Genomic DNA, 11,947 nt, shown 5'->3' on the forward strand with positions numbered 1-11,947 from the left:
GGCACAGAGCAGGGCTGATCAGGTGGTTGGGGCGCCTTCCCCTGTCACGAACAGAGCAGGGCGGATAGGGAGGTTGTCGCCCCGCACCCTGTCACTCACAGAGCCGCAGGGCGATCAGGGGGTTTGGGCGCTGCCCCTGTCACGCTGATCCCGGTGCCGGGAGCCTCGCTGCTCCGCTGATCCCGGTGCTGGGAGGCATATTACCCTTTTACTATATAGAATAGAGGCCTGGTGCATGGGTGGGGGCCGGCTGGTTTGCCCTGAAGGGTGTCCTGGATCAGGGTGGGGGTCCCCACTGGGGTGCCTGGCCAGTCTGGGTGAGGGGCTGAGGGCTGTTTTCCGGAAGCGGGTGACTGAAGCTCCCAACCGCTCCTTTTTTTCTTTTTTTTCTTTTTTATTCTGGGCCAGCTTTAGCTCTGAGGCCTCGCTGCTGAAAACATCGATACAATGTTGCGGTCTGGCTGGCTGAAGCCCGGCTGAATGAAAGCCGGTTTCTGGGGTTTTGTTTAGCTTCTTATTTGCAACAGAGTACATAGTTGCTTAGAGTTGCAGCTGAGAGGCCGGCAGGTCAGGCGGGGAACGTTGGAGTCCGCAGTCACTGGAGCAAGCAAGCCTCCCTGCTCGCTTCAGTGCATGGCTGCTGGCCGCCATCTTGGCTGACAGTTAATTTGCATAAGGATATGCTGATTAGCCAATGGGAAGGGTAGCGGTCATACGCTAATTACCATGTTTCTCTTTTATTAGTGTAGATTAGGCTTTCATCAGTGTTTCTAAAGTGTTGGCCTATACCAGTGGTCGGCAAACCGAGGCTCACAAGCCACATGCAGCTCTTTGGCCCCTTGAGTGTGGCTCTTCCACAAAATACCACGCGGGCATACACATACAGTGCGATTGAAACTACTTGGCCCATGTGCAGAAGTCGGTTTTCGGCCTGGACGAGTCTATTTTGAAGAAATGGTGTTAGAAGAAGTGGGGGGTGTCAGTTGGTCGGGCGACGGGAGACGCGGCACAGGTGGGCCGCGGGATACGCAGCGTGGGGGAGGTACATTGTTTTGAGGTACATTCGCTGAGGTCGACCCCTTCCAACTCTCCCTTCCACACTCGTCTATCTGAAACAAGTATACAAGATGAGTGTGGATGGGAGAGTTGGAAGGGGTCGACCTCAATGAATGTACCTCAATCAGATTGAGGACATTTTTAGCAAAGACCAGCTTAGGAGTACCCTAATTAAGTTAATAACAATGTACCTACCTATATAGTTTAAGTTTAAAAAATTTGGCTCTCAAAAGACATTTCAATCGTTGTACTGTTGATATTGGCTCTGTTGACTAATGAGTTTGCCGACTACTGGCCTATACCATTCTTGTTCAAAATAATAGAGAGATTTTCTCTTCTTATGAAAGTCTTTATAAGGTTTCCAAAGAAATAACATCTCTTTGGAGGATACTTTTTGGGTGAAAACTCTGTTGTAACCAAGTTTTTATGGTAAAAAGAAGCCAGTCACAAAAGGCATCATATCCTATGATTCCATTTAGATGAAAGGTGTAGAATAGACAAACTAATGAAAATAGTAGGCTAATGGTTTCCCAGGGCTGAGGAAAGAGGGAAAAAATAGAGAGTGACTGCTAGTGGGTATAGAACTCCTTTTTAAGGTGATAAAAATGTTCTGAAATTCAAAAGAGGAGATGATTGTACAACTCTATAAAATACTAAAAACCACTAAGTTGTATACTTTTAGAAGACAGAACAGCAAGCAAGCATGGTCAAGGTTGATGAGTGGTTGCTTAGGTGTCACTGGGAGCGTCTCTGCCACTCTAAGGTGCTTGATCCTCAGCCCCAAGCAGAAGATCTGGTTCCCTGAGAGTTTTATTTTCTTCTCACAATTTCTTTAAAATTTTTATTTACTGATTGATTTTAGAGAGAGAGGAAGGGGGGAGAAATAGAGAGAGAGAGAAACATGGATTTGTTGTTTCACTTATTTATGCATTTGTTGGTTGATTCTTGTATGTGTCCTCACTGGAGATCGAACCCACAACCTTGACATATTGGGACGATGCTCCAATCAACTGAGTTACCCGGCCAGGGCCTCACAATTTTTTCTTTATACCACAAAATCCAGCTCCTTTATGCGCATGAAATCAGAAGCTATTATCTTTTATTTATAAAGTACTTTGATTTCTTTTTAAGTTCTCTCTCTCCCATATTGTTTTATTTGTCCTCAACTCTGGAAGGAAGATTTTAATATCTGCATTTTTATAGATGGGGGAACTGGAACCATGCAAGTTAAGTATCAATAGAAATTTAATGACAGAGCTGGGACTAGACCTCACATTTCTTGATACCTAGCCATGTTTTCTTTTTATATTATGAGTGGCCAGATTATTATGACCACCTGACGTTTGTAGGAAAATTAGCTATAATTTTGCGCTGAAGTTGCTGGATGGCCAGACCATTATAAATAGGAGAGCAGGTTGTTTACCACAACAGTAGAAGTGATTTTTTTCTGAAAATATAGGTAAACAATGCGATTTAACAGCCTTTGAACGTGGGATATATTTGAACGTGAGTGGCCAAAGTATTATGACCACCCCATCAGTATTTCGTTGGGCCACCTTTTTTGCCTTCAATACTGAGGCGATTCTTCTTGGCATTGACTCCACGAGATGTTGAAAGGTGATGTGAGGAATCTGACACCATGCCTGATGAATAGCGCTATCCAGTTCTGTGAGATTTGATGGTTGTGGAACCAGCTGCCTGATGGCTCTTTTAACTTCATCCCACAAATGCTCAATTGGATTGAGATCTGGTGATTGTGGTGGCCACCTAAGCAAGGTAAAGTCTCCCTCATGTTCTTGAAACCACTCCTGCACAATACAAGCACTGTGGCATGGCTCATTGTCTTGTTGGAAGAAGCCATCTCCATTGGGATACGCCATCAACATGATAGGATGAACTTGATCAGCAACGATACTTAGGTATGTTGTGCTATTCAGACATTGTTCCACACGAATTAAAGGGCCCAAATCATGCCAGGAAAACATACCCCAAACCATAACACTGCCCCACCAGCTTGAAGGGTTGTACTCATGCATGTGGGGTGCATGCTTTCATGCTGTTTCCGCCATCTTCATGATGCAACTGGAAACGTGATTCATCGAACCACATGACTTTTTTCCAATGCTCGACTGTCAAATCCTTGTGTTCCTGTGCGAATTGGAGATGTTTTATCTTGGTAACTGCAGACAGCAAAGGTGTTCGAACAGGCCTTCAGCTTCCATATCCCATACGATGCAGTTTATGGCTAATTTGCCTACAAACGTCAGGTGGTCATAATCTGGCCACTCACATTCAAATATATGCCATGTTCAAAGGCTGTTAAATTGCGTTGTTTTCCCATATTTTCAGGAAAAAATCACTTCTACTGTCGTGGTAAACAACCTGCTTCCCTTTTTATAATGGTCTAGCCCTCTAGCAACTTCAGCGTGAAATTATAGCTAATTTGCCTACAGATGTCAGGTGGTCATAATAAAATTGCCACTCAGTGTGTGTGTGTGTATGTATTTTATTGATTTCAGAGAATAAGGGAGAGGGAGAGATGGAAACATCAATGATGAGAGAGAATCATTGATCAGCTGCCTCCTGCATGCCCCCTACTGGGGATTGAGCCTGCAACTCGGTCATGTGCCCTTGACCGGAATTGAACTCGGTACCCTTCAGTCTGCAGGCTGATGCTCTATCCACTGAGCCAAACCAGCTAGGGCTCTTTTTATTTTATTTTTAATAATCCTCACTCAAGAATATGCCTTTATTGATATGCCTTTATATGCCCCAACCAGGGATTGAACCTGCAACCTGGGTGTTGCCCTGACCCGGAATCAATCCTATAACCTTTTGGTGAAGCGGACGAAGCTCCAACCAACTGAATCACCTAGCCAGGGCAAATTAAACTGCCATGTTTCTTTCACTCTTGCATATGTCATGGCATTAGATAAAATAGTTTATTCCTCATAACAATTCCATGCCTAATGTAGTCTAAGTAAACCTTAGCCTTTTTTAATCTGGGAGATGGATGGATGGATGGATTCATTTGCTTATTCATTTATTCAACGAACATTAATTGTTATTATGTTCCAAATATATATGTGTGAAAAGCTCACAAAAATCTTTAATCACTTTAGTTGCTAAACATCCATATCATCAAGCAAAATGTTTATTCCAGTGCTTTTTAAGGAGATAACCTTTTTAAAGGATAAATTGGACTAAAAACTATTTAACATATGTGGAGTAAGTGATAGTATAATTATTCCAGAAATTAGCATAAATGGAAGCCCAAAGAAATGAAGGGACTTACCTGACTTTCACAGCTAGTTGGTGCCTCAGTTTGGACCTTAGCCAAGATTTTGGATGTCCTCTTCAGCCTTGCTTACTGCTTTGAAAAGAACAGCTTCTCTCTAACAGCTTCTCTCGTTATTGAGAGATTTTTCTACCTTTGTACCTGCGTATTTTTTAAAAATAACACCATCTGCCTTTTCTGGTGTTCATTAGGAATGAAAAAGGATTCGCTTGCAAATGGAGTCTTCTCTTAACATTTACCCTAACACAGAAGCATAGGAACTGAGAAAGCTTATTAATTCTTATAACTGTGTATTATCTGCTCTTAGGAAAGGCTGTCTAAACTATTAGATACACAGTTGTTTTGTTCTCCTTTCCTTAAGACTCAAAAATTTTCCTGCCATTTTTTTCCCATTGTTTTCAAGGACCTTTTATTTTTATGTGGGCATGGATCCCGCTCATCTATTAGGTTAACTTTAAATGATTATAGAATCATTGTGGGCTGGCTTACCATATGTCTTATAAAGGTTAGTACTACTTGTACATTTTCTGAAGATTGAGTAGCACCTTCAAAATGCAAGTACGTATTACCCATTGATGGCAATGTATTTTGCCCTTTAAATTAAAAAGCAAAACAAAATTTTAAAGTCTGTCTTTGAGCTTACCTGTGTCTAAATTCACCCATGTTGGTTATCCTATATAATAAAAGGGTAATATGCAAATTGACCCTAACTGCAGAATGACCAGAACGGACACTGGATTAGTCACTGTGAGGTGCACTGACCACCTCTTGATCCCTTTCCCCAGCTGGCAGGCTCTGATCACCTGATGGCCATCCGCAGTGGGGGCGGGGCTGGCGAGTGGGCAGGAACGGCTCACCTCTCGGTTCCTTCCCCTGGCCGTCAGGCACCGATCACCCCATGGTGATCAGGGAACCGGGGGTGGGTGGTGGCGGGGTCCGGGGCCGGCTGCAGGCAGTTGAGGAAGATGGCCCTGATTGCAGACCAGGCCTAGGGACCATACCTGCGCAAGAATTTTGTGTGCCAGGCCTCTAGTTTATAATATGTTTGGTGACATCCTATGCAATTCAATTAATTAGGAACATCGCCAGTACTATACTAGGCTCCTGTGACTACTTTGTACTTCAACATTAAAAAGTAAACTAACAACATCTAGCAGTACAGATTTTTCTACACATTATGCTTATATTTTATTATTTTATCTTTTTTAATGTTCATTGTAAATCTTCTCATTCATCTACCTTGTTCCTTGTCTCTGCAATTATATACCTCAGTCAGATAGATGATATCTTTTTATGTGTGTTTTTAAGAATCTCTCAGAAAAGAGATTTCACAAAATTTCTGAATGCCTTTCTTAGCCTATTAGGGAGGGATAATGGAACTAGAAGATACATATATAAGTTCTAACCAAAATCCCCCTAAACCAGGGATGAGCAAACTTTTTGACTCGAGGGTCACAATGGGTTCTTAAACTGGACCGTAGGGCCGGAACAAAAGCATGGATGGAGTGTTTGTGTGAACTAATATAAATTCAAAGTAAACATCATTACATAAAGGGGTACGGTCTTTTTTTTTTTTTTTTTAGTTTTATTCATTTCAAACGGGCCGGATCCGGCCCGCGGGCCGTAGTTTGCCCATGGCTGCCCTAAACCATCTCTCTCTTCTTTCTCCAACCTTTAATACATTAAAGGTTTTGAAATACATTTTTATCATTTTTTTAAAATATATTTTTACTGACTTCAGAGAGAAGGGAGAGGGATAGGAGATAGAAACATCAACGATGACAGAGAATCATTGATCGGCTGCCTCCTTCATGCTCCCCACTGGGGGCCAAGCTCTCAACTGGGCATGTGCCCTGATCGGGTATTGAACCCATGACCACCTGCTTCATAGGTCAACGCTCAACCACTAAGCCAGGCTGGTTGGGCCATTTTTATCAATTTTTAGATTTTTCTACAACAGATACAAAACCAATAAAATGTTGGGGAATATTAATCTATTTTCAGTAACTAGTAAATCTTCTAATAACTTCTAAGAGCACTTTTACATGTACTGATAGTTATTTAAATAAGTATCTATATATATAAAAGACTAATATGCTAAGTGTCCCTACTGGTTGCTATGATGCACACTGTTTGCTATGATGCACACTGACCACCAGGGGGCAGACGCAACCAGAGAGGAGGGAGCCCAATTCCTCACAGGGCCGCATGATTCTACCTTCGCCTGTGGGTTATGTTGTTGCTGGGGCACTGTCGGCCCCAAATCTGGTTTACTACACACTTGTGTTTGCATTCCACACCCTGTATGACAGCAACTTTGCAAAGTGCCCTCTTACACTCTGGGACCCCTCAGGGATATCAGAGAGCCAGTTTCGGCCAATCCCTGCAGGCCAGGCCAAGGGACCCCACCTGCCAGAGGGACCCAGCTTACTCCAAAAACGCCTTTTGAGCCACGGTGCCACCCCAGGTGCAGCCCGCTGGGGAGGGACCACGGGAGGTTGGCTCCAAGGCATGTCCGGCCCATCTTGCTCAGTCCCACCCCACCGGCCACCTTCTAATTAATTTCCTTTCAATGTGCACAAATCCGTGCACTGGGTCACTAGTATTTTTATAACTAGCTAAGAAAGAACCTTGCATGTCTTATGAAATGTGCCAGTTTTTTTGTTGTTTGTTTTTTTATTAATCCTTACCTGAGGATATTTTTTCATTGATTTTTAGAGAGAATGGGGGTGGGGGGGGACAGAGAGAGAGAAACATGGATGTGAGAGAGACACATTAATTGGTTGTCTCCCACAGGTGCCCCAACCAGGGCTGGGGATCTAGCGTGCAACCAAGGTATGTGCCCTTGAGACTCGAACCTGGGACCTTTCAGTCTGTAGGCTGATGTTCTATCCACTGAGCCAAACTGGCTAGGACTGTGCCACTTTTCTAAGCATTAAATATCACTGGTTTAGTTGTATCCCATGTAATACAAACACAAATATTTTCTCTTTGTAGCTATTTTAGGTGCGTTAAAATTTCAATTTCTTTAATTACGGAGATTTTTCTTTTAATTTCAGAGACAGTGATGAGTCACATTTTGTTTATACATCAGAAGCTTAATGGTTGACATTAATTTCCATAGACTGAGCTGTTATTAATGTCATTGTCTCTTCCTCCCTTTCTTGATCACTATTTTGTCCACAGCAAAGATAACATTTTTATTTAAGTCTGGAAAGAAACCTCATCATAACTATGTATTCCTTTTCCAAAAATAAATAGAAATTTCAGTATGTAGTTCTGATTGAATTAATTAGAGGGGTCATTATTCATTTTAGCATTCCTTTAAAGATATGTTCTATAGCATTTTTTTTTCTTTTAATAATAGCTCATTAGCTTCTTGGAAGTTATATGAGAAAAAATGGCAGGAGCCATTGCCATTTGAAAAGCAATCAGAACTCAAAATAGAGCCTGACAGTGTAAGCCAAGTTGGAAAAATATTTTTTTTTGTAGGGAAAAAAAATCATTCATTCTGTATCCAGAGATATAATCACTGCTGTTTAATATAGAGATTTCCTTTTAGTATTTTATTTAGATGTGTGTGACTGTTTACAAAAATAGTATTATATGCATATTACTTATGGCCTGCTCTTTTTAATTTAACCTCATATAATGAATATTTCCCCATCAATATTCATTCTTTGCAATATTACTGTAAATGTTGTGATGCAGTTATACCAAAATTAACCAAAACAGTCCACTGTATTTGAAGGTAAAGATGTTCAATCCATCTGTTTGTGTTTTTTTAATTATAAATGATATCTTTATAAACACATCTTTGGGTGCAGCCTCTTGTATATAGTTATATCAGTATGACAAATTCCTAGAAGTGCAAATTGGTGGGTCAAAAGTGTGGGATATACAAATCTTCTGCTGTATTGCCAGTGTGTTCTCCAGAAGAGTTAAACCAGTATACACTTGTAGTACCTGCTGCTCCAGGCTTCTCTAACAATGGTGTTTTTATTTTACTATGTTAATTTGGTAATCCAAAAGATGCACATTTAGAAAATTTTAATTTCTTTGATTATAAGTTGTACTCTTAAAACATGCTTATTGGCTGATTGCAAGCTTTTAAAATTACCTATTGATGTCCTTTGTATCTTTAAAATTGGTGTGTTTCTTGTCAATATGGACAAATGTGAGTGAATTCAAATAGACTAAGGCTTAGTACAAAATGGCTTTAATAAGACTACTAATAAAAGTTGCCATAAATGGACACCTATTTAGCCCGAAACTGTGCTAAACACATTATCCTTATATTTTATTATTTTATCTTATTTAATGTTCATTGTAATTCTGTAGTAGGCATCTTTATTTTGCAATTGAGGAACTTGAGCTTCAGAAAGGTTGAGTGCCTTGCCCAAGATCACAGCTAGTGGTAGCAGTAGGATATGATTCCATTTCTGTCTGACTTCAAACCCTGTGTGGTTTTCCTTAAGTCACACTTTTCCTGGTACTTAGCTGTTGTTTATACCGATTTATGCTAGATAATTTTCTAATCATCCTTTTTTACCAGTATTGCTCCAGTGTCCTTTAAGTATATATTTGAAATGGAGAGAAATAACTTAATTACTAATAGAATCAACTACCAAATAAGTAGTATAGTTACCATTTTGCAATGTTTCTCAAGAATAAAGCATCTCCATACCTTAAGAGAAAAAAATGCCATCTTTATTTTTAGACATAATAATATTAGATTTGATGCACACCAAGATCTTTTATCATTTGTTATTTTAATTAACTCTTTGGAAAGGAGCATATTCTATGATTTTGTGCTTTTATTTATTTATTTATTTGTTTGTTTGTTTGTTTATGCTTTTCTCCCTATTAAGAACCAGGCCACTTGCCTCAAATTCTTTCTTTTAAACATGATATATAATGTAAGAAATGGGTAAAACAATAATTAGTGTACTAAATTCTTCTTAACAGAACTTTACAGAGCAGTATGGCAAAGCTTCTCTCAGATCTCAGTATGGACACTGCTCGCTCCAAGCCTGGGAATAATCTTACCAAGTCACTTCTGAACATTTATGAAAAACAACCTCAACATGACCCAATCTCTGCTCAAACTTCCATAATGAGCTACTTAAATAAGTTACAAACAGATCGAACTTTTACACATTCAGAGCCACTTTCTGCAATTAACAATGCAGAAAACATAGTGCCAGATAGGCCCTATGAAAATGTTCTGCCTTCCAAAAGCCCTCAACACAGTAACACCAGGAAAATGGAGGAAGTATCAGCCCCTGGAATTATTTCTACCCTTTCAAAACAGGATTCTGATGAGGAGAGCGAAATTCCAACTCTAACAGAAGGTGAGTGTAATCTGGATAATACAATTTATATTCCCTTTGCTAGAAGTCCTTCTAAAAGGAAATCACTGTCTACCAGAGTGTCCCCCCAGCCTCAGATCAGTGTAGCTCCACGACAGCTGCTCAGCAAGGGTGGACCTGTCTCAGAAAAAGAAAATAAATCATGTGCACCTGGAGTGTGTTCTGCCAAAAAGGAAGCAGAAGATGCACCTGAGAAACTTTCCAGAACAGCTGAGATGGAGGACAAGCAGCTCCTCAAGAAAATAAAGGAAGCCATCGGCAAGATCCCTGCTGCCATTGAGGAGCCACAGGATGGGGCTGCGTGCCACGTTCAAGTGAAAAGCAGTGCGGTCTCCGACGGTAGCTTTTTAAATTCTGACTTGACGTCTGACTGGAGCTTCTCTTCTTTCTCAACATTCACTTCTCGTGATGAACAAGACTTCCGAAATGGCCTTGCAGCCCTGGATGCCAACATTGCTAGACTCCAGGAGTCCTTAAGGTTTGGTCTTCTAGAGAAATGAACTCAGAAGAAAACAGATTGAGTATCAATGTAACTTGGTTACATTGAATGTATATTTTAAATTTCTTTATAGTGAAATGATGTTTTATATTAATTATGTGGGGAAAATAAATTGAATAATAAGTTTATTATTGGAATATATTGATACTGTAGAGCTTATAAAAAGTCATCTTAAATTGGCAATTGCTAAGAGAAGAAAGGGAGTTGTAGATAACTAGAGAAATAGTATAAATAATATTTTATTTTAGCACTTAGCAATTAGAGTTCTTTTATTAACCTGCTGGGCAAAGGTTTGCAGGTTGGAAGGATTCTCTAAAGGATAATTGGAAGGGAATCTCTGGGTACAATTTACTGTATTCACACTAGAGTTTCTCTTTCAGGAGTCCTTTTTTTTATGGCATTGTGTTTTTTATATGTGATGCTCTTTGCTACAGGCTGGTGTTTTTGGTGAGCTATATAAACATTTAAGACAAAGTATTCTACTTCTTAAAAAACATTAAGTGGTCCAATAAAATATTGGTTACATCCTAAGTGAGCATATGGTTTCTTAAAACTTTGGCACTTTTCTTTTTATCCTGATTGCATGTTTAAGATCTTTAAAAAATAAAGTCAGAGTGATCAATGCTAACAGATAAGTTTCAGTTTTGGCAAACTATGTTTTTAAATAAATAAGTATTTGTTTTTTGTCCTTATTATATTTGAACACGATGGAGTTTGTAAATCTTGCACTGGTTATAACTCTGCCTTTCTGGACCAATTATCTTCAGTACTTGAGCTGATATGAACGAGGTTGGACTCTGCTTCTCTATACTAACACCCCTAACTACTCAGTATTTCTTCCCTCCATGTAAGCAGCACATTTTTTCACTTAGGAAGATGAATATTGTGCTATCACTAATACTCCATATAGGTCACCTGCCTGGTCTCATGTGTTTAGTGCTTGAATAGGCTTTAGCATTACAGAAACTGTCCCAGAAACTCTTCCTGCTGGTCTTTAAGTGTTGGTGCTACAACTTCTAAAGTACCCAGATATAGTCTGATTTTATAGATAGAAATATATTCAGGTTTTATAGATAGAAATTTCTTAAGTCTAAAAATATTAGATGAATTCTAGGCTATTTTCACAGAATTATCTGTTAATTCTTTTAATTTTTCTTACTTCCAGTATTCATAAATAAATATGTTAGTATATTTGGAGGTAATAGGTCACATAAGTTCTTTGAGTTCAGAAGTACAGGTCAGAATACAAAATAATAAAGCAAAGAAGAAAATTGTGTCATTTGTCTACTCCAAAATATTCATCTGTTATTCATATGCAGAAGTAATGGCTTAAGATTATTATATAATAATACAAAAAGATCATTCTGTTTAGCCCTTAATATAGGATGAAAATCCTTATATGTGAGAAAATTTTTAAATGCTTATGAGTTCATTAGGGGGTTAATAATTTGATTAAAGAACAGATGAGACTGGAAAATCCTCGAGGGGCTGTTTGATATAAAATGAGGGACTATTTATTTGATATACATAGCATAGAAACATGAAGAGTTCAGTTAAATTTCAAGGTGGAATATGATCCTAACAAAATGGAAGAGGTAGTGGGTTTCATAGAAGTTTAAAGAAGGAAGCTACAAAATGGTAGGGGGAAACCTAGTAGGGAAGAAATTTCATTTGGATCGTAAAGAATGTATAGGATTTTAATAATTCTGTGAGTATCCTCCA

At 39.3% G+C, this 11,947-nt stretch overlaps 1 protein-coding gene across 2 annotated transcripts in view; it reads left to right on the forward strand.

Annotated features, from left to right (window-relative positions):
* The window catches only part of CCDC14 (coiled-coil domain containing 14), a 59,063-nt gene extending 48,307 nt beyond the window's left edge, over window positions 1–10,756 (forward strand). Inside the window, exons 13-14 of one of the 2 annotated variants that reach the window (XM_023757358.1) lie at window positions 9,323–9,708; window positions 9,785–9,958. In XM_023757358.1, coding sequence (XP_023613126.1) covers window positions 9,323–9,708; window positions 9,785–9,813 — 415 coding nt within the window. In that variant the 3' untranslated portion in view covers window positions 9,814–9,958. Of the gene's footprint in view, window positions 1–9,322 lie in introns of both variants that reach the window. The other variant, XM_006092847.3, reaches the window with a different exon arrangement.
* The last annotated feature ends 1,191 nt before the right edge of the window (window positions 10,757–11,947 follow it).

The sequence above is a fragment of the Myotis lucifugus genome, unplaced genomic scaffold, assembly GCF_000147115.1.
Source record: "Myotis lucifugus unplaced genomic scaffold, Myoluc2.0 scaffold_105, whole genome shotgun sequence".
Taxonomy (NCBI): domain Eukaryota; kingdom Metazoa; phylum Chordata; class Mammalia; order Chiroptera; family Vespertilionidae; genus Myotis; species Myotis lucifugus.